This window comes from Ranitomeya variabilis, chromosome 8 (genome assembly GCF_051348905.1).
Source record: "Ranitomeya variabilis isolate aRanVar5 chromosome 8, aRanVar5.hap1, whole genome shotgun sequence".
Lineage (NCBI taxonomy): Eukaryota > Metazoa > Chordata > Amphibia > Anura > Dendrobatidae > Ranitomeya > Ranitomeya variabilis.
Genome location: NC_135239.1, coordinates 128577666 through 128604795, shown reverse-complemented (window position 1 = coordinate 128604795; position 27130 = coordinate 128577666). Strand labels below are relative to the sequence as shown.

At 43.8% G+C, this 27130-nt stretch overlaps 1 protein-coding gene across 3 annotated transcripts in view; it reads right to left on the bottom strand.

Annotated features, from left to right (window-relative positions):
- The window catches only part of KIFAP3 (kinesin associated protein 3), an 811853-nt gene that overhangs the window by 148978 nt on the left and 635745 nt on the right, over nucleotides 1–27130 (bottom strand). For all 3 annotated transcript variants that reach the window (XM_077276224.1, XM_077276225.1, XM_077276226.1), the window contains 2 exons: nucleotides 6459–6571; nucleotides 5229–5394 (listed from right to left, as the gene is read on the bottom strand). In XM_077276224.1, the coding sequence (XP_077132339.1) occupies nucleotides 5229–5394; nucleotides 6459–6571 (279 nt within the window). The remainder of the gene's footprint in view (nucleotides 1–5228; nucleotides 5395–6458; nucleotides 6572–27130) is intronic.

Here is a 27130-nt window from a genome sequence, read left to right as displayed (position 1 = left end):
CTGTCACCGGTCTATGATTAAAAAGATCAGCAGAAAGGTCTTTGTACTGTCCCCTCATATATTTATACATTAACATAAGATCACCCCTTAGTCTTCGTTTTTCCAAACTAAACAGCCCCAAGTGTAATAACCTATCTTGGTATGGCAGACCCCCCAGTCCTCTAATAACCTTGGTTGCTCTTCTCTGCACCCGCTCCAGTTCAGCTATGTCTTTCTTATACACCGGAGACCAGAACTGTGCACAGTATTCTAAGTGTGGTCGCACTAGTGACTTGTATAGAGGTAAAATTATGTTCTCCTCATGAGCATCTATGCCTCTTTTAATGCATCCCATTATTTTATTTGCCTTTGTAGCAGCTGCCTGACACTGGCCACTGAATATGAGTTTGTCATCCACCCATACACCCAGGTCTTTTTCATTAACGGTTTTGCCCAGAGTTTTAGAAGAGGGAAGGGGTGAAGAAACACACGGAGAGGGCTCACAATTGGTATGTATCTGTCATGTATTGCGGAAACACACCCTACACTACACACAAAACATAACACAAGATACTTACAACAAAACACATAGAAACTGATACTTTCAAACCTCACACAACACATACAAAACTTATTAAAGATTTCACATGGCACACAACACATAGAATGGCTACCAACAAGCACATAATTTTTTTTATTTTTCTTCTAGAGTTCGGAATCTGGTGCCCAAGCAAGAGGTCCTTCCATTGGCTCCCAGGGTCGTCGGCGTGAATCTCGTGGCGGCCGTCGCCGTGTAGGTTTTTTTTAAAAAATTTTTTGGAGGAGGTTAGCAATGTTTCAAATTTTGTGTTAATTTTTTTGTCCTCTTTTCAAACAGGTTTCACGGCGTGCTCCTGATTCTGACGGTGAGGAGGTCGGTCTTGATATTGACCTCCTCATCGATCTTGTCTGAGACAGGGAGCCGCTGTGGAACATGGCTGACCGCCGCCATGCTGATCTGTCAGTGACCCGTCGACTCTGGGAGCAAATCTGCCGCAAACTGATACCGAGGTGGGAGGACCTTGATGTTCGGGCCCAGATTCAAGAACGTAAGTATCCTCAGTTCAGTTTTGGTGATGCATTCTAAAATGCTGTTTCTAACCAAGTTGTCTTTCTCCTTTTTTAACAGGTGAGCAGATTGTAAAAAGGTGGCAGTCGATCAGGGATCGCTTTAAGAAGGAGTTCAACAAAGAGATGCGGGCCCCGAGTGGATCTGGAGGACGCAGGAGCACGTACAAATATGCAAGGGCCCTGTCGTTCCTCAGGTCAACGATGGTCACCCGAAGGTAAATATTACCCACCACATGCACTAATGTTTTACATGTCTAAACCTCTTTTGCTCTTTCAGCCAGGGCCATGCAATGACAGTATATTAATATTTTGTTTTTCTCTTTTTTTCCACAGTACCGTCGGGAGCACTCGGGAGCCTGCAGCACAGTTGAACCCTTCTGGGGCGATCCCTCAGGAGGCCGCCACCGAGGGACACTTTGACAGTGAGGAACACTCTGCACCTTCCCACTCTGCACCTTCCCACTCCACTGATCCCTCTTTTCCATCCACGAGCGCTGGAGCATCCTGGCCGGTTCCATTGCATGTAGCTGCTGGTGAGGACATAGCGTTTCCTGTACCCCACCCCTCTGCTGCAGCCACCTCTAGTACATCTGTAGCATCGGGGCGGTTTCGGCAGAGGGGTCAGGTACATAGTTATGCTCCCGAGTTCTTGCACCTGAACGCATCGTTCCAGAACTGTCTGAAAGTTTTGTCCGAGCAAATGGCTGCAGGTTTCAATTTCATAAATAAAAGTATGCTCGAGATGCATACACTTCTGGTAGCGATGCGTTCAGAGGCAAGACAGTCACCGAACAACACTTTTTTTCAGTCGGTGCTTGAGCAAATGGAGACGCTATCTACTTCTCAGCAGATGCAAGTAAAGGAATCCTGCCAGTCTACTCTAGCGCTCATTGCCTCTAGAGCAGATAGTCTTTCCAACCATCCTCCAACTGCCCCCCCCTTCCTCAACTGTCCATCACTACAGCCAGTACCATCCTCCTGACCCGTACCACCAAACTGACCGTGCCCCATCCCGCCCACCTCACCATCATCCACATCGTGCCCCGTCCCAACATCCACAACACTTACAGCGTTCCCGTGTCCCTTCCCACCAGCCACACTACCAGCCCCGTGCCCCTTCCCACCATCCACACTACCAGCCTCCCGCCCGTGCCCCTTCCCACCCATATGATGATCCCGACCCATACAACTTCCCATCTACTTCATCCTCGCCTCCTCTCCCTGCCAACTTCCAACAGCCTCTATCACCCTCTTCCCAAACATCTTCTCCACACATCACTCATTCTGCCTCCCAATCCTCACAAAACATTACCTACACCCCTCCATCCTACCAAATTCCTAACCCCAATCCCACTTTCTTGTCCACCCGCTCAATAGCTTTCTCCACTCCTTCACCCCTAACTATAGAACATTCCTCACCACCACCACCACATTCCTCTCTCCACACTCCCTCTGTCGAAGTGTCCCTATCCGACAGTCCCTCCGACAGTATCTCCACCCCGACATATGAAAACATTTAGTTACCTGTATGTTTTTTTGGTTGTTTAATAATGTTCATAAAAGTTTTTGGTTGAAAACTATATTGTATTTATTCATTAGGGACAAATAACACTTTTGTTAAACAAGGTTTATTGGTAACAGCTAAAGTACTTTGGGTACAACCCAAACAGATGCACATCTTGGTTAAAAATTAAAATCAAACAGGTACCCAACAGTGCTAAAAGGAAACCCCAAACAGGTACACAACATGGGTAAAAGGTAAAAACCAAACAGGTACACAACATGGGTAAAAGGTAAAAACCAAACTGGTACACAACATGGGTAAAGGTAAAAACAACAGGTACACAACATGGGTAAAGGTTACAGTTATTACTAGGTACATACAAAGTGTTTAAACTCTCTCATCCTTCTAGTGTATTCTTCCTTGGGGTGAAATATAATATTCTGCAAAGTGATCCCGTATTCTGGAAACTGTGGCAGAACTTCTGTATGTCTGGTTGCTATAATCCGTCAAGGTGGTTTCGGAAGAGTGGTCCTCAATGGAAAGCTGTTCCTTGGATATAACATAATTGTGTAGGACAACACACGCTTTCACCACCTCATCCACAGTGTCTGTCTTCAAGTTAATGGATGTGAGTAGAACTCTCCATTTGGCGGTTAGGATCCCAAACGCACACTCCACCATTCTCCTTGCACGTGTGAGTCTGTAGTTGAAAATTCTTTTAGTATTGGTTAAACCACGGCTGGAGTAAGGTTTCAAAAGATGCTCGGAAAGCTGAAAAGCTTCATCCCCAACACATACAAATGGCATTGGTGGCTCAGAGGTTTGAGGCAGTGGTCTTGGGGGGGGGAATTGAAAGGTTTGTCCATATAAATGCCACCCCATAGAAGACAGTTTGTAAACTTGCGAATCATTAGAACGGCCATACGCCCCAATGTCCACCGCTACAAATTTGTAATCCGCATCAGCAATGGCCATCAGCACTATGGAAAAGTACTTCTTGTAGTTGAAATACTGAGATCCAGAACCAGCCGGTTTCACGATACGGATGTGTTTCCCATCCACCGCACCCAAGCAATTGGGAAACTGGCACACTTCCAGGAATCTGTCAGCTACTTCCAACCATGTCTGCATTGTGGGATGTGGAATGTATTCTTCATGCAGAGAGTCCCACAGTGCACGGCAAGTGTGCCTCACTATTCCTGATATGGTTGAAATGCCCAGTCTGAACTGAAAATGTAGTGAAGACAGGGATTCACCAGTTGCTAGGAATCTGTGGACAAAAGCAAGGCTGTAATTACTGTAAATTCCAAATATCAACGAAAGTGCCCTACAAGATTTGATTCAAAAAGAATGCTTACCGAAGAGTGACCATCAGACGCTCAGCCGGGGTAATGGAGAATCGGCAATAGGCATCACTCCTTCTTATCAGATGTTCAACCCGCTCCACCAATATATCAAAGTTCTCCGCTTTCATCCGAACATAGCTGAAAAACTTGTCAGGGTCACCTCGAAGCTCCATATACAAAGTGGAAAAGACTCCCTGGGTCATTCTCTGTGCCGTGATGGGGTGGATCCACAAACGGCGTCGTCGCAGTCGCATGACAAGCTGTCTCTCTCGCTCTTTCTCAATAACAATTGCTTTCAATCGATTCGCCTGTGATGAAATCCACGTTGTTCTGCAGAATATTTGCAATAATGCCGTCCATCTTGCTCTGTATCTTTCTCCTCTCCAACCCGTCACAGACGTTAGGAACACTGTATATATAGTTTTAAGCCGGCCAATCAACGTTTTAACCTTTCAGGGGGTGTTTTTAACAGCCTGATCGGTAAAAAAACGGAAAGAAAACCGGACGACTTGGATGGCAACCGGATGAGACGGATCCGGTTTCCATCCGGTTTCCTGAAAAAAAAACGGATCCGGTGATGCGGCGCGACGCCGGAACCGGCATCTGGCAAAAAACCTGATGTGTGAAAGCAGCCTAACCCTTATACCGTCCCGACAAAAAAAAAATGTGGTTCCGAAATTGTGCTGATGTAAAGTAGACATGTGGGAAATGCTATTTATTAACTATTTTGTGCGATATGACTCTCTGATTTAAGGGCATAAAAAATAAAAGATTGAAAATTGAAAAATTTTAAAGATTTTCACCAAATTTCCATTTTTTTTTTTTTTTTACAAATAAACACAAGTCATATTGAAGAAATTGTACCACTAACATGAAGTACAATATGTCACGAGAAAACAATATCAGAATCACCGGGATCCATTGAGGTGTTCCAGAGTTATAACCTCATAAAGAATTTTACAGAATTGTAAAAATTGGCCCGGTCATGAAGGTGAAAAACAGGCCCGGTCACGAAAGGTTAAATTAAATGTCCAATGGATAACTTAATAAATTAAAAGAAATGCCATGCACAGAAGTTGGTGCAGCAGATAGGCTGATGATTCCAATGGATAAAAAAAATGCCACGGCCATTCTCTATGTACACTGTTCATGGGTAGCAGGGGGCCGTGAAATGTAGAGCTAGGGGGGAGCAAGGAAGGGCTTTACAGCTTTTTGTTACTAAACTCAACCAATAACAGCATTTTTGAAATTTTTGCCAGAAAGTGGCCAAGTTTTAATAATATATTTACCTGGCTTAAGTTTATCCTTGAGGTAAGGGACCAACTTATATTCTTTGAGAACTAGTTCCCAGTCCAAATCACTAATAGTCAGGTTGGCGAGTGTTCCAAGGCATTCAATCACAAACTCTTCTTCTTCATCATTCGAAATCTGAGCTGCCAGATCCCCAACATAATCCTATTGCAAGCAAAAGCTTTAAGTTTAGTTACAAAATATTAATTTAAAAAATAACTTTAAAAGGAGTTTACCCTGACTGCTCTGGTTCTATTTGCTCTGGACAGAGAACAGGAAGTGTTCTGCAGTAGCCAGCAAATGCAACTACACAATAAATAGAATTGCACTTTACAACTCAATTCAAAATGTTTATGCCATGTAGTCACTGGAGTTTTGTCTGACCCCATATGACACATTGATATCACTGTTTTTTTCTTTTAGTGGTTACTGGAGCAAAAAGCAGCTGATCTGCGGGTATGGGGTTACAAAGTGTGTTGATGGACCCCCATTGATGACCTATTTCAAAGATAGGTCATCACTATTGTTTGATGTTTGCTTTTTGCATACGGCATATTTCAGTAAGTTTTGTACACACAGTAACTCTAAGTTGGCTACACCCAAAGATAGAGAGGGATTTGCTGACTAGATAAAGTGAAATAACTTCAAAATCAGACAATATTGCATGATACATTTCAAAATATTCAGTCCTGTTTGGTAAATAAGAAGTAGTCGGATACCTTTAACAGCAGCTTTCCATGCTCAGATGTTGCTACCTGGAGACTGTCAGCAAGCAGGTGAACTGCTGTAGGCACATTCTGCTTATATTACTTGTCTATACTTTATTGTGTGACATAGGATGCTCCACTGAATGCTGAAACTGCTGCTTTTTAACAGCCAAGCTCATTGGAGGAATTCCTTGACAATTACTATAAAACTTCATGGCCAATTCCATTCAACAAGATATTACCATATCAAGATCTCATGTGTTTCTCATGGTTTACAGCTTGTTGCCTGTGGCTGCATCCATTTCTGAGGACTCGGTCACTCATGCCTAGTGCATTCATGAGCATTCTAGCCATCAGTTCAGATTTATGTACAGATGTGATGGTTTGTTAGATCATCCATTACATGGCCAGCACTGGGACACCAGTATCGTCTGACTCAGTTATAGACATTGCACATACCCCAGAATGACATCTGCAGAAACAGAGTATGGATTCATGACAAATATTTGAAAAAATGCTTACTATAAACAAACTCTTGGTTGGCCCATCATGTTGAGAAATATTCCTGATCATCTTCATTAGCAATGGATCCTTAAACTTGAGCGCTTTTTTCATTAACATCTTCAGCCCATTTCCTATATGATAAATGTATATTTCAGTAGGGAACAGTGATACAAACGGCCAGAATACCAAAGAACATTTTTTTTTATTCATTTCACATATGGAGCTAAAATAACGCCAAAAAGGAGTTGGCAATCAACACAAAACACTGATATTATGCTTGATGTATCTGCATCTTCATGGAATAATCACCAACTGTGGTAATAATCTATGGACAGAGTTCTAAGTGGAATGATGTGATAAAGTGGAAGTATGAGCAGGATTCTGGTGTCCATACTTTCTCAGAGAGAAAAGCTCTCTGTTATTAGCAGCAACACAGCAAAATGTTTTTTTTTTCTTATGTAGACAAACCCTATCTATAATCCCCATTGAGTCATAGAGCAGGGATCCCTTTAAATAAGTCAAAAGGGATAGTTCCTAGAGAGGAACTGGCTCAACCATGCATTATATGGGCAGTCACAGCAAGGGAAATGTTAGCAAAGACATAACAGCTAAATTCCACAATTAGAGAAGCCGTACTCACTGTTTCCTATAAAGGAGGCTGTCAAGTCTTAAACTACCAGTCTGTAGTCACACAGAGTGACTGCGTGCTGGGAGGATTCTCCAGTGCCGACATTGGGAGCGCCGGTCATGTGCTGACATCAGAAAGGACGGTTATGTAACCACAAGTATGCGTTTTGCACAAGACTTGTAGTTTTAGACTGGAAAATCCCTTTAAGGTCGTCTTTTAAAGACAACCCCTTTATAATATGTGAACTTTCTATTTATTAAAAGAGAGCAGTATATGGTGAATATGAAAAGCAGTGGTCCCCATGGTTATATTTTACAGGTCTGGCATCAACCTCCATGTTACAGCACAGAGTCACTCCTTTATGTTAAATGGAAAAATAAGCAACAAACAGCTATATAGCAATGTGTAGGACATATTGTACAAAAATGACCTTGTTAGAACGAATAATTTAAGTGTGTCGAGTATAACTTTCCTATATTTTGTAATAAAGACAACAAAGAATGCTTGTAACTGCTAGGCATGAATGGTAGGGGGGGTGGGGTGTTAATTAACTATGATTGGTCTTTATTTCTGCATTTGAACTAAAGGTACCTTCACACTAAACAACTTTCCAACGAGAACGACAACGATCCGTGACATTGCAGCGTCTTGGATAGCGATCACGTTGAGTTTGACACGCAGCAGCGATCTGGATCCCGCTGTTATATCGCTGGTCGGAGCTAGAAGTCTGGAACTTTATTTGGTTGCTAGATCGGCGTGTATCGTCATGTTTGACAGCAAAAGCAACGATGTCAGCAATGTTTTTACATGGACTGTGAACAATAAGTGAGTCGCCGTTACGTCACTGGATCGCTCCTGCATCGTTCTGGAGCTGCTGTGTTTGACGTCTCTACAGCGACCTAACAGCGACGCTCCAGCGATCTAGTTTAGGTCGGATCTTTGTCTATATCGCTGGAGCGTCGCTTAGTTTAAGGTACCGACCATAAGGTTTATTTTTCTTTGTAGCTGTAAGTTTCATGTGTAATTGAGGAATTCAAGAAAAATAATTGTTATAAAAAGCTGCAGCATTTTACAGTACAGCAAAGATGCATGGAATGAGGAAGCTGCTTGTAATTCAAGCCGTGAATTACAGAATGACTGGTTTCTTTTAAATGGTTTCCATACACTTGTAAAGAACAAAAAAAAAAAACTGGTGGAGCATTAAACATTTCCCAACTTTGTAGTAGAGCCTATAATACAGTTTCTAAATACTATTACTGCCTGCTTGAGAACTCAATGACGTCACCACCGGTCACAGGCAGGCAGCGCTTCTCATGCTCTGGTCAGTATGTTACGGCTGTAATGGAGGGCAGTTGCCTCACTGATGTGACTGCTCTTCAAATCATCCGGATAATCATGGGACAGATATGGATTATCTTCCCATCAGACAGGTGAGGAACATGGTGTTATATTATTTTTTAAGATTATAAAAAATTACTGCGGCGCTGAGTATACAGGTCTCGTATTGCTGCGAATTTAGACAATAACCACTTATTTGTCAAAAAATGTAATATAAAAAAATATATATATAAATTCGCGCACAACGAGATCAAAGATAAAGTGGACGTAAGTTTAATAGAACAATAAATACATAAACCTGTACACAGACAATCTACAGATATAAGCTTGCACTATTCCCAGAATAAATTCCAACTATAGTAAAGACTCCTAAGCAAAAAATCAAGGATATATAAAAGGACTATAGTAACACTGTATCTGTCTGTAGCAATGTGTAACAGCTAGAAAGAGGACAAAGATACTGAATGCCACGCACTTATTTAAAAATAATAGCACAAAAGGACTATTTATATGAACTTTGTTTAGCTGAAAATGAATCCCCCACTGTGGGAATGCAACAACAATGTCCATTAAAAACTTTTGCATGCAAAAAAAATAAATAAATAAAAAAATAAATAAAAATATTATAAAAAGGAAAAACTGGTGAGAACAGTCATGATGCAAGAAGCGGTCCCGGCCGGTGGCAAAGCTTCACTAAAAATGAGGGTAATGAGGCGTACTGCAATCGGATTAAACCGGGTCGGAAATCCGATGCATGTACGCCACTAGTTACCTTAAGCAGAACGCTGATAATGGATAGACGAGAGGTGCTCCTTCCATGTTGCTCTTGCTGATGTAGATGTCAAGCGTCCTGTGTTGTCTGGAGAGTCACGGCTGCACGTAGTAGTGGCTGCACGCGGTGATAGCAATCTCCTCACAGTGTGTGATCACAGACCAGGACCTGCCGTGACATCACCAGTCACGTGATGCAGTGAAAGAAGTTCCAATAGAGTGAACGTGCAGATAGTAGAAAGGACCAATAGTATCCAATGCGTTTTGGAAAGAAGCGCTTTCCTTCATCATTTTTTTTTGCATGCAAAAGTATTTAACCCCTTTCTGGCATTGGACGTACTATTCCGTCCATGTGGGATGGGCCCTAATTCTCAAGGAAGGAATAGTACGTCCAGCGCGATCGGCCGCGCTCACGCGGGGAGCACGGCCGATCGCAGCTGGGTGTCAGCTACCTATCGCAGCTGACATCCGGCACTATGTGCCAGGAGCGGTCACGGACCGCCCCCGGCACGTTAACTCCCGACACACCGCGATCAAACATGATCGAGGTGTGCCGGTGGTACAGGGAAGCATCGCGCAGGGAGGGGGCTCCCTGCGGGCTTCCCTGAGACCCCCGGAGCAACGCGATGAGATCGCGTTGCTGCGAGGGTCTCTTACCTCTCCTCCCTGCAGCAGGCCCGGATCCAAAATGGCCGCGGCATCCGGGTCCTGCAGGGAGAGAGGTGGCTTACCAAGTGCCTGCTCAGAGCAGGTGCTTGGTAAGCCTGCAGTGCTGGAACTCAGATCGGTGATCTGACAGAGTGCTGTGCAAACTGTCAGATCAGCGATCTGTGATGTCCTCCCCTGGGACAAAGTAAAAAAAAAAAAATTCCACATGTGTAAAAAAAAAAAAAAGAAAAAAAATTCCTAAATAAAGAAAAAAAAATACTCAGGAGAAATTGCACAACAACGTTTGTGGTCTAATTTCTCCTGTTAACCTTGTGAAAATAAAAATTTTGGGGCAAAAAGATCATTTTTGTAGAAAAAATGCGATTTTTTATTTTCACGGCTCTACGTTATAAACTTCTGAGAAGCACCTGGGGGTTTAAAGTGCTCACCACACATCTATTTAAGTTCCTTAAGGGGTCTAGTTTCCAAAATGGGGTCACTTGTGGGGGGTTTCCACTGTTTAGGCACAGTGGAAGTAAAACAGTGCTCCTTCCCTTCCGAGCTCTCCCATGCGCCCAAACAGGGGTTTACCCCAACATATGGGGTATCAGCGTACTCAGGACACATTGCAGAACAACTTTTGGGGTCCAATTTCTCCTGTTACCCTTGGGAAAATACAAAACCAGGGGCTAAAAAATATTTTTTGTGGAAAAAAATAAATTTTTATTTGCACGGCTCTGCGTTATAAACTGTAGTGAAACACTTGGGGGTTCAAAGTTCTCACAACACAACTAGATGAGTTCCTTGGGGGGTCTAGTTTCCAACATTGGGTCACTTGTGGGGGGTTTCTACTGTTTAGGTACATTAGGGGCTCTGCAAACGCAATGTGACGCCTGCAGACCAATCCATCTAAGTCTGCATTCCAAATGATGCTCCTTCCCTTCCGAGCTCTGCCATGCGCTCAAATGGTGGTTCCCCCCCCACATATCGGGTATCAGCATACTCAGGACAAATTGGACAACAATATTTAGGGTCCAAATTCTCCTGTTACCCTTGGAAAAATACAAAACTGGTGGCTAAAAAATAATTTTTGTGGAAAAAAAAATTTTTTTTTTATTTTCAAGGCTCAGCGTTATAAACTGTAGTGAAACACTTGGGGGTTCAAAGCTCTCACAACACATCTAGATGAGTTCCTTAGGGGGTCTACTTTCCAAAATGGTGTCATTTGTGGGGGGTTTCTACTGTTTAGGTACATTAGGGGCTCTGCAAACGCAATGTGACGCCTGCAGATCATTCCATCTAAGTCTGCATTCCAAATGGTGCTCCATCCCTTCCGAGCCCTCCCATGCGCCCAAACGGTGGTTCCCCCCACATATGGGGGTCAAAGTGCTCACCACACCTCTAGATAAGTTCCTTAGGGGGTCTACTTTTCAAAATGGTGTCACTTGTGGGAGTTTCAATGTTTAGGCACATCAGTGGCTCTCCAAACGCAACATGGCATCCCATCTCAATTCCTGTCAATTTTGCAGTGAAAAGTCAAACGACACTCCTTCCCTTCCGAGCTCTCCCATGCGCCAAACAGCGGTTTACCCCCACATATGGGGTATCAGCGTACTCAGGACAAATTGTACAACAACTATTGGGGTCCAATTTCTTCTCTTACCCTTGGGAAAATAAAAAATTGGGGGCGAAAAGATAATTTTTGTGAAAAAATATGATTTTTTATTTTTACGGCTCTGCATTATAAACGTCTGTGAAGCACTTGGTAGGTCAAAGTGCTCACCACACCTCTAGATAAGTTCCTTAGGGGGTCTACTTTCTAAAATGGTGTCACTTGTGGGGGGTTTCAATGTTTAGGCACATCAGGGGCTCTCCAAACGCAACATGGTGTCCCTTCTCAATTCCAGTCAATTTTGCATTGAAAAGTCAAATGGCGCTCTTTCGCTTCCGAGCTCTGTCATGCGCCCAAACAGTGGTTTACCCCCACATATGGGGTATCGGCGTACTCAGGACAAATTATACAACATCCTTGTGGAGCTGAAGTAATTTTTTTGTGAAAAAAAGGTAAATGTTCATTTTTATTTAAACATTCCAAAAATTCCTGTGAAACACCTGAAGGGTTAATAAACTTCTTGTATGTGGTTTTGAGCACCTTGAGGGGTGCAGTTTTTAGAATGGTGTCACACTTGGGTATTTTCTATCATATAGACCCCTCAAAATTACTTCAATTGAGATGTGGTCACTAAAAAAAAAATGGTGTTGTAAAAATGAGAAATTGCTGGTCAACTTTTAACCCTTATAACTCCCTAACAAAAAAAAATTTGGTTTCAAAATTGTGCTGATGTAAAGTAGACATGTGGGAAATGTTACTTATTAAGTATTTTGTGTGACATATCTCTGTGATTTAATTGCATAAAAATTAAAAGTTGGAAAATTGCGAAATTTTCAAAATTTTCGCCAAATTTCCATTTTTTTCACAAATAAATGCAGGTAATATCAAAGAAAAACATTTTTGTATTCATCATAAAGGATCCACACAGGGAATTAAAGTGGCAGGAATAAAAGTAGTCCAACATGACTGGCGAAATGGGGACTTTATTAAACAGATGTCCCGAGAAGAAACCAGGTACATCTTTGAACTAGATACTTTAAAGCCAAGGGGCCTAAATAATGAAGTAGAACTATTTGCATTTAATTTAACTTATGGAGGAGGGGACCGTGAGTATAAAGAGCCAGGAAGCGCAGGGGGAGCCAACCCTGAGGAAGGAAACCGAAGCATTTCCGAAACGCCTTGGTTTTTGGCTCCCACAGCGCTCCGTATCATCGCCAAGGGCACCACGTGATCAGCGATCACGTGACCCGAACGTCACTGCAGGTCCTGCGAAGCACTACCCGAGATCTACAGAACACAAGCGCGCAAGCGCTCGTCACCGGCCGGGACGGCGCCTGCATAAGCCGCCTAAGAAGCAACAAGGAAAGCACCCATCCAGCTAAGCTAACTGCTTTACCTATTTCATTAATATCGTCAAGGATATACGGACATTGTTTCTCCTTTTCTCCTATAAGCGCCAGCATTACAGGTATTGGACTCTGCAGCTTATTTTATTAAGTGGAGAAGCACGCACCTTTCATTTAAACGCACTTGCAGGGTGTTAGCTTTTAATCCTCACATGAGTGTTTTAGGACGTACGGATCGGTAGTAGTCCTATATAGCGCATGAACCATTTTATATGGTACCTTTTTAACCCCTTCACCCCCAAGGGTGGTTTGCACGTTAATGACAAGGCCAATTTTTACAATTCTGACCACTGTCCCTTTATGAGGTTATAACTCTGGAACGCTTCAACGGATCTTGGCGATTCTGACACTGTTTTCTCGTGACATATTGTACTTCATGATAGTGGTAAAATTTCTTCGATATAACTTGCATTTATATGTGAAAAAAATGGATATTTGGCGAAAATTTTGAAAATTTCGCAATTTTCCAACTATTAATTTTTATGCCCTTAAATCACAGAGATATGTCACGCAAAATACTTAATAAGTAACATTTCCCACATGTCTACTTTACATCAGCACACTTTTGGAACCAAATTTTTTTTTGTTAGGGAGTTATAAGGGTTAAAAGTTGACCAGAAATTTCTCATTTTTACAACACCATTTTTTTTTAGGGACCACATCTCATTTGAAGACATTTTGAGGGGTCTATATGACAGAAAATACCCAAGTGTGACACCATTCTAAAAACTGCACCCCTCAAGGTGCTCAAAACCACATTCAAGAAATTTATTAACCCTTCAGGTGTTTCACAGGAATTTTTGGAATGTTTAAATAAAAATGAACAATTAACTTTTTTTCACACAAAATTTATTTCAGCTTCAATTTGTTTTATTTTACCAAGGGTAACAGGAGAAAATGGACCCCAAAAGTTGTTGTACAATTTGTCCTGAGTACGCTGATACCCCATATGTGGGGGTAAACCACTGTTTGGGCGCATGGCAGCGCTCAGAAGTAAAGGAGCGCCATTTGACTTTTCAATGCAAAATTGACTGGAATTGACATGGGATGCCATGTTGCGTTTGGAGAGCCCCTGATGTGCCTAAACATTGAAACCCCCCACAAGTGACACCATTTTGGAAAGTAGACCCCCTAAGGAACTTATCTAGATGTGTGGTGAGCACTTTGACCCAACAAGTGCTTCACAGAAGTTTATAATGCAGAGCCGTAAAAATAAAAAATCATATTTTTTCACAAAAATGATATTTTCGCCCCCATTTTTTTATTTTCCCAAGGGTAAGAGAAGAAATTAGACCACAAAAGTTGTTGTGCAATTTGTCCTGAGTACGACGATACCCCATATGTGGGGGTAAACCACTGTTTGGGCGCATGGCAGCGCTCAGAAGTAAAGGAGCGCCATTTGACTTTTCAATGCAAAATTGACTGGAATTGACATGGGATGCCATGTTGCGTTTGGAGAGCCCCTGATGTGCCTAAACATTGAAACCCCCCACAAGTGACACCATTTTGGAAAGTAGACCCCCTAAGGAACTTATCTAGATGTGTGGTGAGCACTTTGACCCAACAAGTGCTTCACAGAAGTTTATAATGCAGAGCCGTAAAAATAAAAAATCATATTTTTTCACAAAAATGATATTTTCGCCCCCATTTTTTTATTTTCCCAAGGGTAAGAGAAGAAATTAGACCACAAAAGTTGTTGTGCAATTTGTCCTGAGTACGACGATACCCCATATGTGGGTGTAAACCATTGTTTGGGCACAGGGCAGAGCTCGGAAGGGAAGGAGCGCCATTTGACTTTTCAATGCAAAATTGACTGGAATTAAGATGGGACACCATGTTGCGTTTGGAGAGCCCCTGATGTGCCTAAACATTGAAACCCCCCACAAGTGACCCCACATTGGAAACTAGACCTCCCAAGGAACTTATCTAGATGTGTTGTGAGAACTTTGAACCCCCAAGTGTTTCACTACAGTTTATAACGCAGAGCCGTGAAAATAAAAATTCCTTTTTTCACAGAAATGATTTTTTAGCCCCCCATTTTGTATTTTCCCAAGGGTAACAGGATAAATTGGACCCCAAAAGTTGTTGTCCAATTTGTCCTGTGTACGCTGATACCCCATATGTGGGGGTAAACCACTGTTTGGGCGCATGGCAGAGCTCGGAAGGGAAGGAGCGCCATTTGGAATGCAGACTTAAATGGATTGGTCTGCAGGCATCACGTTGCATTTGCAGAGCCCCTAATGTACCTAAACAGTAGAAACCCCCCACATGTGACCCCATATTGGAAATTAGACCCCCCAAGGAACTTATCTAGATGTGTTGTGAAAACTTTGAACCGCCAAGTGTTTCACTACAGTTTACAACGCAGAGCCGTGAAAATAAAAAATCTTTTTTCCCACAAAACTTATTTTTTAGCCCCCAGTTTTGTATTTTCCCAAGGGTAACAGGAGAAATTGGACCCCAAAAGATGTTGTCCAATTTGTCCTGAGTACGCTGATACCCCATATGTTGGGGTAAACCCCTGTTTGGGTACACGGGAGAGCTCTGAAAGGAAGGAGCACTGTTTTACTTTTTCAACGCAGAATTGTCTGGAATTGAGATCGGATGCCATGACCCGTTTGGAGAGCCCCTGATGTGCCTAAACAGTGGAAACCCCCCAATTATAATTGAAACCCTAATCCAAACACACCCCTTACCCTAATCCCAATGGTAACCCTAACCACACCCCTAACCCTGACACACCCCTAACCCTAATCCCAACCCTATTCCCAACCGTAAATGTAATCCAAACCCTAACCCTAACTTTAGCCCCAACCCTAACTGTAGCCTTAACCCTTGCCCCAACCCTAGCCCTAACCCTAGCCCTAACCCTAGCAATAACCCTAACCCTAGCCCTAACCCTAGCAATAACCCTAACCCTAGCCCTAACCCTAGCCCTAACCATAGCAATAACCCTAACCCTAACCCTAGCAATAACCCTAGCCATAACCCTAGCCCTAACCCTAGCCCTAACCCTAGCAATAACCCTAGCCCTAACCCTAGCCCTAACCCTAGCCCTAACCCTAATGGGAAAATGGAAATAAATACATTTTTTTTATTTTTTTATTTTTCCCTAACTAAGGGGCTGATGAAGGGGGGTTTGATTTACTTTTATAACAGGTTATTTAGCGGATTTTTATGATTGGCAGCCGTCACACACTGAAAGACGCTTTTCATTGCAAAAAATATTTTTTGCGTTACCACATTTTGAAAGCTATAATTTTTCCATATTTGAGTCCACAGAGTCATTTGAGGTCTTGTTTTTTGCGGGACGAGTTGACGTTTTATTGGTAACATTTTCGGGCACATGACATTTTTTGATCGTTTTTTATTCCGATTTTTGTGAGGCAGAATGATCAAAAACCAGCTATTCATGAATTTCTTTAGGGGGAGGCGTTTATACCGTTCCGCGTTTGGTAAAATTGATAAAGCAGTTTTATTCTTCGGGTCAGTACGATTACAGTGATACCTCATTTATATCATTTTTTTAATGTTTTCGTACTTTTATACGATAAAAGCTATTTTATAGAAAACATAATTATTTTGGTATCGCTTTATTCTCAGGACTATAACTTTTTTATTTTTTTGCTGATGATGCTGTATGGCGGCTCGTTTTTTGCGGGACAAGATGACGTTTTCAGCGGTACCATGGTTATTTATATCTGTCTTTTTGATTGCGTGTTATTCCACTTTATGTTCGGCGTTATGGTAATAAAGCGTTGTTTTTTGCCTCGTTTTTTTTTTTTTTCTCACGGTGTTTACTGAAGAGGTTAACTAGTGATATAGTTTTATAGGTTGGGTCGTTACGGACGCGGCAATACTAAATATGTGTACTTTTATTGTTTTTTTTTTTATTTAGATAAAGAAATGTATTTATGGGAATAATATATATATTTTTTTCTTTATTTAGGAATTTATTTTTTATTTATTTTTTTACACATGTGGAAAAAATTTTTTTTTACATTTTTACTTTGTCCCAGGGGGGGACATCACAGATCATTGATCTGACAGTGTGCATAGCACTCTGTCAGATCGGCGATCTGCTGTGCAGGGCTGCAGGCTTACCAGCGCCTGCTCTGAGCAGGCACTCGGTAAGCCAACTCCCTCCCTGCAGGACCCGGATGCCGCGGCCATCTTGGATCCGGGACCTGCGGCAAGGGAGGTAGGAGACCCTCGGAGCAACGCGATAACATCGCGTTGCTGCGGGGGTCTCAGGGAAGCCCGCAGGGAGCCCCCTCCCTGCGCGATGCTTCCCTATACCGCCGGTACACCGCAATCATGTTTGATAGCGGTGTGCCGGGGGTTAATGTGCCGGGGGCGGTCCGTGACCGCTCCTGGCACATAGTGCCGGATGTCAGCTGCGATATGCAGCTGACACCCGGCCGCGATCGGCCGCGCTCCCCTCGTGAGCGCGGCCGATCGCGTATGACGTACTATCCCGTCGGTGGTCATACGGGGCCACCCCACCTCGACGGGATAGTACGTCAGATGTCAGAAAGGGGTTAATCTTTGTATTAATCAAGTGACACATGAGCTACTAAGTATCTGTGACCTTATTTTACAATTCTTACTGTTTCCCTCTCCAGTCCCTTCCCACGATCAATCCCTGATCCAGTACATACGCCCACAAGCAAAACCTCTAACAAATTCCACATCAAACAGGTAAATTACCATTGTGAATGTGGACTAGTGTACTTTAAGTTTAGCGCAGGTATAAATATTGTTAAAATATTACTTTTAATATCAAAGAAATTTTACCACTATCATGAAGTACAATATGTCACGAGAAAACAATGTCAGAATCACCAGGATCCGTTGAAGCGTTCCAGAGTTATAACCTCATAAAGTGACAATGGTCAGAATTGTAAAAATTGGCCTGTCATTAACGTGCAAACCACCCTTGGGGGTGAAGGGGTTAAAGGACATTGTTGTTGCATTCCCACAGTGGGGGATTAGTTTTCAGTCAAACAAAGTTAATAGAAATAGTCCTTTTGTGCTATTATTATTAAATAAGTGCGTGGCATTCAGTATCTTTGTCCTCTTTCTAGCTGTTACACATTGCTACAGACAGATACAGTGTTACTATAGTCCTTTTATATATCCTTGATTTTTTGCTTAGGAGTCTTTACTATAGTTGGAATTTATTCTGGGAATAGTGCAAGCTTATATCTGTAGATTGTCTGTGTACAGGTTTATGTATTTATTGTTCTATTAAACTTACGTCCACTTTATCTTTGATCTCGTTATATTATTTTTTGTCTTATACAGGGGACATGGGCATCGGCAGATTATCTTTCCATTGGACAGGTTAGTATAAATTTGCTTTTTTATTTTTTCAAACAAATGGGTAAAAGGAGGTGACTTTTATTTCAAACGAGCTGAAGAACTCGGTTGCACGGGCATAGTAACTGTAGTAATTATAATGATTATATTGCATATAAAAATATTTCACATCATATATAACACTACAGATTTGCAACACAAATTAACTAAATGATTACCCAAGCATTGATAGTATTTTATTTTCAACTCATTCAAGAGCCTTTTGATAAACATTTTTGTTTTTCCTTCCAGTGCAAAGATGAACAGATTTTTGTCAATTCCAACTCTTGAACAGGCCAACGAGATTTGACCATGAGAAAAGCATGGCGATTGCAAATCGATCCCTACTACTTTCAAGGATTGTCCCTGAGCCTTGTTAACCCCTTCCCGACCTGTGACACAGCATATGCGTCATGAAAGTCGGTGCCAATCCGACCTGTGACGCATATGCTGTGTCACAGAATGATCACGTCCCTGCAGATTGGGTGAAAGGGTTAACTCCAATTTCACCCAATCTGCAGGGACACGGGGAGTGGTACTTTAGCCCAGGGGGGGTGGCTTCACCCCCCCGTGGCTACAATCGCTCTGATTGGCTGTTAAAAGTGCAACAGCCAATCAGAGCAATTTGTAATATTTCACCTATGAAAATGGTGAAATATTACAATCCAGCCATGGCCGATGTTGCAATATCATCGGCCATGGCTGGAAATACTGGTCCGCCCCCCCCCCACCGCCCCCGATCTACTGCCCAGTCCTCTGTTCTGTGGTCCGCTCCCCTCCGTCCTCCTGTCTGCTCCCCCGTCCTCCTGTCCGCTCCCCCCGTGCTGCGATCCACCCCCCCTGTGCTCCGATCCCCCCCCCTATGCTCCGATCTCCCCCCCCTCATACTTACCGAGCCTCCCGGTGTCCATCCGTCTTCTCCCTGGGCGCCGCCATGTTCCAAAATGTGCGCCCGCACCGGCAGATTCGTTCAATGTACATTTTGATCACTGTGATAAAACCTATCACAGTGATCAAAATAAAAAAAATAGTAAATGAACCCCCCCCCCCCTTTATCACCCCCATAGGTAGGGACAACAATAAAATAAAGAAAATATATATATATATTTTTTTCCCCCACTAAAGTTAGAACTAGGGCTAGGGTTAGAACTAGGGTTAGAACTAGGGTCAAGGTATGTGCAGACGTATTCTGGTCCTCTGCGGATTTTTCCGCAGCGGATTTGATAAATCCGCAGTGCAAAACCGCTGCGGATTTATCGCGGATTCACCGTGGTTTTTCTGCGGATTTCACTGCGGTTTTACAACTGCGGTTTTCTATTGGAGCAGGTGTAAAACCGCTGCGGAATCCGCAGAAAGAAGTGACATGCTGCAGAATGTAAACCGCTGGGTTTCCGCACATTTTTTTCCGCAGCATGGGCACAGCGTTTTTTGTTTCCCATAGGTTTACATTAAACTATAAACTCATGGGAAACTGCTGCGCATCCGCAGCTGCGGAAACACTGCAGATCCGCAGCGTTTTCCGCAGCGTGTGCACATAGCCTTAGAACTAGGCTATGTGCACACGGTGCGGATTTGGCTGCGTATCCGCAGTGGACTGGACGCTGCAGATTCGTAGCAGTGTTCCATCAGGTTTACAGTTCCATGTAAACCTATGGAAAACCAAATCCGCTGTGCCCATGGTGCGGAAAATACAGCGCGGGAACGCCGCGTTGTATTTTCCGCAGCATGTCAATTCTTTGTGCGGATTACGCAGCGTTTTACACCTGTTCCTCAATAGGAATCCGCAGGTGAAATCCGCACAAAAAACACTGGAAATCCGCAGTAAATCCGCAGGTAAAACGCATTGCCTTTTACCTGCGGATTTTTCAAAAATGGTGCGGAAAAATCTCACACGAATCCGCAACGTGGGCACATAGCCTTAGGGTTAGGGTTGGAATTAGAGTTAGGGTTGGAAATAGGGTTAAGATTAGGCTTGTGGTTAGGGTTATGGGTGTGTTGGGGTTAGGGTTGTGGTTAGGGTTGGGATAAGGGTTAGGATTAGGGTTGGGATTAGGGTTAGGGGTGTGTCGGGGTTAGGGTTGTGGTTAGGGTTATGGCTAGAGTTGGGATTAGGGGTGTGTTGGGGTTAGTGTTGGAGTTAGAATTGAGGGGTTTCCACTGTTTAGGCACATCAGGGGTCTCCAAACGCAACATGGCGCCACCTGTTGTGAATTCGCTTTTTGCTCCCTCTAGTGGTTACTAGTTTTTTGACTCTGGTTTTTCTGTCATTCCTTTTATCCGCACCTGGGTCGTTAGTTAGGGGTGTTGCTATATAAGCTCCCTGGACCTTCAGTTCAAGGCCTGGCAACGTAGTTATCAGAGCTAGTCTGCTGTGCTCTTGTCTACTGATCCTGGTTCCAGTTATATCAGCTAAGTCTGCCTTTTTGCTTTTTGCTATTTGTTTTGGTTTTGTATTTTTGTCCAGCTTGTTCCAAATCTATATCCTGATCTTTGCTGAAGCTCTAGGGGGCTGGTGTTCTCCCCCCGGACCGTTAGACGGTTCAGGGGTTCTTGAATTTCCAGTGTGGATTTTGATAGGGTTTTTGTTGACCATATAAGTTACCTTTCTTTATTCTGCTATCAGTAAGCGGGCCTCTCTGTGCTAAACCTGGTTCATTTCTGTGTTTGTCTTTTCCTCTTACCTCACCGTTATTATTTGTGGGGGGCTTCTATCCAGCTTTGGGGTCCCCTTCTCTGGAGGCAAGAAAGGTCTTTGTTTTTCCTCTACTAGGGGTAGTTAGATTCTCCGGCTGGAGCGTGTCATCTAGAATCATCGTAGGAATGATCCCCGGCTACTTCTAGTGTTGGCGTTAGGAGTAGATATATGGTCAACCCAGTTACCACTGCCCTATGAGCTGGTTTTTTGTATTCTGCAGACTTCCACGTTCCTCTGAGACCCTCGCCATTGGGGTCATAACAGTTTGCCAGGCCGGTATTAAATGTTTAATGCATTGCAGAAGAGGGATTATAAGAAAGAAGATTCTGAGTTTTTTTTTTTTTCTTTTCTTCTTCCCCTTTACCTCAGAGTGGCTATGCTTGCTGCAGACATGAATGTCCAGACCTTGATTACAAGGGTGGATCAGCTGGCTACTCGTGTGCAGGGCATACAAGACTATGTTATCAGAAATCCTAGGTCAGAACCTAAAATACCGATTCCTGAACTGTTTTCCGGAGACAGGTTTAAGTTTAGGAATTTCGTGAATAATTGTAAATTGTTTTTGTCCCTGAGACCCTGTTCATCTGGAGACTTTGCTCAGCAAGTAAAAATTATTATTTCGTTCTTACGGGGCGACCCTCAGGATTGGGCTTTTTCGCTGGCGCCAGGAGATCCGGCATTGGCTGATATTGATGCGTTTTTTTCTGGCGCTCGGTTTACTCTATGAGGAACCCAATCTTGAGATTCAGGCAGAAAAGGCCTTGCTGGCTATGTCTCAGGGACAGGACGAGGCTGAAGTGTATTGCCAAAAATTTCGGAAATGGTCCGTGCTGACACATTGGAACGAGTGTGCTCTGGCCGCTAATTTTAGAAATGGCCTTTCTGAAGCCATTAAGAATGTTATGGTGGGTTTTCCCATTCCCACAGGTCTGAATGATACTATGGCACTGGCTATTCAAATTGACCGGCGGTTGCGGGAGCGCAAAACCGCAAATTCCCTCATGGTGTTGTCTGAACAGACACCTAATTCGGTGCAATGTGATAGAAAAACCGCAAATTCCCTCATGGTGTTGTCTGAACAGACACCTGATTTAATGCAATGTGATAGAATCCTGACTAGAAATGAGCGGAAAATTCATAGACGCCAGAATGGCTTGTGCTACTACTGTGGTGATTCTACACATGTTATCTCAGCATGCTCTAAACGTATAGCTAAGGTTGTTAGTCCTGTCACCGTTGGTAATTTGCAACCTAAATTTATTCTGTCTGTAACTTTGATTTGCTCACTGTCGTCTTATCCTGTCATGGCGTTTGTAGATTCAGGTGCTGCCCTGAGTCTTATGGATCTGTCATTTGCTAAGCGCTGTGGTTTTACTCTTGAACCATTGGAAAATCCTATTCCTCTTAGGGGTATTGATGCTACGCCATTGGCAGCAAATAAACCGCAGTATTGGACACAAGTTACCATGTGCATGACTCCTGAACACCGCGAGGTGATACGTTTCCTGGTTTTACATAAGATGCATGATTTGGTTGTTTTAGGGCTGCCATGGTTACAGACCCATAATCCAGCCCTGGACTGGAAGGCTATGTCAGTCTCAAGTTGGGGCTGTCGTGGTATTCATGGGGATTCCCTGCCTGTGTCTATTGCTTCTTCTACGCCTTCGGAAGTTCCTGAGTATTTGTCTGATTATCAGGATGTCTTCAGTGAGTCTGAGTCCAGTGCACTGCCTCCTCATAGGGACTGTGACTGTGCTATAGATTTGATCCCTGGCAGTAAATTTCCTAAGGGAAGACTGTTTAATCTGTCGGTACCCGAACATACCGCTATGCGTTCATATATCAAGGAGTCTCTGGAGAAAGGACATATTCGTCCGTCTTCTTCCCCTCTTGGTGCGGGATTCTTTTTTGTGGCAAAAAAGGACGGATCTTTGAGGCCTTGTATTGATTATCGGCTTTTAAATAAGATCACTGGCAAATTTCAGTATCCTTTACCGCTGTTGTCTGACTTGTTTGCCCGGATTAAGGGTGCCAAGTGGTTCACCAAGATAGACCTTCGTGGTGCGTACAACCTTGTGCGCATTAAGCAAGGTGATGAATGGAAAACCGCATTCAATACGCCCGAAGGTCATTTTGAGTACTTGGTGATGCCTTTTGGGCTCTCCAATGCGCCTTCAGTTTTTCAGTCCTTTATGCATGACATCTTCCGGAAGTATCTGGATAAATTTTTGATTGTTTATCTGGATGATATTTTGGTTTTTTCTGATAATTGGGATTCACATGTGGAGCAGGTCAGGTTGGTCTTTAAAATTTTGCGTGAAAATTCTTTGTTTGTCAAGGGCTCAAAGTGTCTCTTTGGTGTACAGAAGGTTCCCTTTTTGGGGTTCATTTTTTCCCCTTCTGCTGTGGAGATGGACCCAGTCAAGGTCCGAGCTATTCTTGATTGGACTCAGCCCTCGTCAGTTAAGAGTCTTCAGAAATTCTTGGGTTTCGCTAACTTCTACCGTCGTTTTATCGCTAATTTTTCTAGCAATGTGAAACCTTTGACGGATATGACCAAGAAGGGCTCCGATGTAGCCAACTGGGCTCCTGCTGCCGTGGAGGCTTTCCAGGAGTTGAAACGCCGGTTTACTTCGGCGCCTGTTTTGTGCCAGCCCGATGTCTCACTTCCCTTTCAGGTTGAGGTGGATGCTTCAGAGATTGGAGCGGGGGCCGTTTTGTCGCAGAGAGGCCCTGGTTGCTCTGTTATGAAACCTTGTGCCTTTTTCTCTAGGAAGTTTTCGCCTGCCGAGCGAAATTATGATGTGGGCAATCGGGAGTTGTTGGCCATGAAATGGGCATTTGAGGAGTGGCGTCATTGGCTCGAGGGTGCTAAGCATCGTGTGGTGGTCTTGACTGATCACAAAAATCTGATGTATCTCGAGTCTGCTAAACGCCTTAATCCGAGACAGGCCCGCTGGTCATTGTTTTTCTCCCGCTTTGATTTTGTTGTCTCGTATTTACCAGGTTCAAAGAATGTGAAGGCCGATGCTCTTTCTAGGAGCTTTGTGCCTGATGCTCCTGAAGTCGCTGATCCTGTTGGTATTCTTAAAGATGGAGTTATCTTATCAGCTATTTCTCCGGATCTGCGACGTGTGTTGCAGAGATTTCAGGCGGATAGGCCTGAGTCTTGTCCACCTGACAGACTGTTTGTCCCGGATAAGTGGACCAGCAGAGTCATTTCCGAGGTTCATTCCTCGGTGTTGGCAGGTCACCCGGGAATTTTTGGCACCAGAGATCTGGTGGCCAGGTCCTTTTGGTGGCCTTCTTTGTCAAGGGATGTGCGGTCATTTGTGCAGTCCTGTGGGACTTGTGCTCGAGCTAAGCCTTGCTGTTCTCGTGCCAGCGGTTTGCTCTTGCCCTTGCCTGTCCCGAAGAGACCTTGGACACATATCTCCATGGATTTCATTTCTGATCTTCCGCTATCTCAGGGCATGTCCGTTATCTGGGTGATATGTGATCGCTTCTCCAAGATGGTCCATTTGGTTCCTTTGCCTAAGCTGCCTTCCTCTTCCGATCTGGTTCCTGTGTTTTTCCAGAACGTGGTTCGTTTGCACGGCATCCCTGAGAATATTGTGTCAGACAGAGGATCCCAGTTCGTTTCCAGGTTCTGGCGATCCTTTTGTAGTAGGATGGGCATTGATTTGTCGTTTTCGTCTGCTTTCCATCCTCAGACTAATGGACAGACGGAGCGAACCAATCAGACTTTGGAGGCTTATTTGAGGTGTTTTGTCTCTGCTGATCAGGACGATTGGGTGACATTCTTGCCGTTGGCTGAGTTTGCCCTTAATAATCGGGCTAGTTCCGCCACCTTGGTTTCGCCTTTTTTCTGCAACTCTGGTTTCCATCCTCGATTTTCTTCAGGTCATGTGGAGCCTTCTGACTGTCCTGGGGTGGATTCTGTGGTGGATAGGTTGCAGCGGATCTGGAATCATGTGGTGGACAACTTGAAGTTGTCACAGGAGAGGGCTCAGCGCTTTGCCAACCGCCGCCGCGGTGTGGGTCCCCGACTACGCGTTGGGGATTTGGTATGGCTTTCTTCCCGCTTTGTTCCTATGAAGGTCTCCTCTCCCAAATTTAAACCTCGTTTTATTGGGCCTTACAAGATATTGGAAATCCTTAATCCTGTATCTTTTCGTCTGGATCTTCCTGTGTCGTTTGCTATTCACAATGTATTTCATAGGTCCTTGTTGCGGCGGTACATTGTGCCTGTAGTTCCTTCTGCTGAGCCTCCTGCTCCGGTGTTGGTTGAGGGCGAGTTGGAGTACGTGGTGGAGAAGATCTTGGATTCTCGCCTCTCCAGGCGGAGGCTTCAGTACCTGGTCAAGTGGAAGGGCTATGGTCAGGAGGATAATTCCTGGGTGGTCGCCTCTGATGTTCATGCGGCCGATTTAGTTCGTGCCTTTCATGCCGCTCATCCTGATCGCCCTGGTGGTCGTGGTGAGGGTTCGGTGACCCCTCACTAAGGGGGGGGTACTGTTGTGAATTCGCTTTTTGCTCCCTCTAGTGGTTACTAGTTTTTTGACTCTGGTTTTTCTGTCATTCCTTTTATCCGCACCTGGGTCGTTAGTTAGGGGTGTTGCTATATAAGCTCCCTGGACCTTCAGTTCAAGGCCTGGCAACGTAGTTATCAGAGCTAGTCTGCTGTGCTCTTGTCTACTGATCCTGGTTCCAGTTATATCAGCTAAGTCTGCCTTTTTGCTTTTTGCTATTTGTTTTGGTTTTGTATTTTTGTCCAGCTTGTTCCAAATCTATATCCTGATCTTTGCTGAAGCTCTAGGGGGCTGGTGTTCTCCCCCCGGACCGTTAGACGGTTCGGGGGTTCTTGAATTTCCAGTGTGGATTTTGATAGGGTTTTTGTTGACCATATAAGTTACCTTTCTTTATTCTGCTATCAGTAAGCGGGCCTCTCTGTGCTAAACCTGGTTCATTTCTGTGTTTGTCTTTTCCTCTTACCTCACCGTTATTATTTGTGGGGGGCTTCTATCCAGCTTTGGGGTCCCCTTCTCTGGAGGCAAGAAAGGTCTTTGTTTTTCCTCTACTAGGGGTAGTTAGATTCTCCGGCTGGAGCGTGTCATCTAGAATCATCGTAGGAATGATCCCCGGCTACTTCTAGTGTTGGCGTTAGGAGTAGATATATGGTCAACCCAGTTACCACTGCCCTATGAGCTGGTTTTTTGTATTCTGCAGACTTCCACGTTCCTCTGAGACCCTCGCCATTGGGGTCATAACAGCCACCATTGATTCCAGCCAATCTTGCGTTCAAAAAGTCAAATGGTGCTCCCTCCCTTCCGAGCCCCGACGTGCGCCCAAACAGTGGTTTACCCCCACATATGGGGTACCAGCATACTCGGGACAAACTGGGCAACAATTATTGGGGTCCAATTTCTCCTGTTACCCTTGTGAAAATAAAAAATTGCTTGCTAAAACATCATTTTTGAGGAAAGAAAAATTATTTTTTATTTTCACGGCTCTGCGTTGTAAACTTCTGTGAAGCACTTGGGGGTTCAAAGTGCTCACCACATATCTAGATAAGTTCCTTTGGGGGTCTAGTTTCCAAAATAGGGTCACTTGTGGGGAGTTTCTACTGTTTAGGCACATCAGGGGCTCTGCAAACGTAACATGATGCCTGCAGACTATTCCATCAAAGTCTGCATTCCAAAACGTCACTACTTCCCTTCCGAGCCCCGATGTGTGCCAAAACAGTGGTTTACCCCCACATATGGGGTACCAGCATACTCGGGACAAACTGGGCAACAACCATTGGGGTCCAATTTCTTCTTTTACCCTTGTGAAAATAAAAAGTTGCTTGCTAAAACATCATTTTTGAGGAAGGAAAAATGATTTTTTATTTTCACGGCTCTGCGTTATCAACTTCTGTGAAGCACTTGGGGGTTCAAAGTGCTCACCACATATCTAGATAAGTTCCTTGGGGGGTCTAGTTTCCAAAATGGGGTCACTTGTGGGGGGTTTCTACTGTTTAGGCACATCAGGGGCTCTGCAAACATAACATGATGCCCGCAGACCATTCCATCAAAGTCTGCATTCCAAAACGTCACTACTTCCCTTCCGAGCCCCGATGTGTGCCAAAACAGTGGTTCCACCCCACATATGGGGTATCAGCGTACTCAGGACAAACTGGACAACAACTTTTGGGGTCCAATTTCTCCTGTTACTCTTGTGAAAATAAAA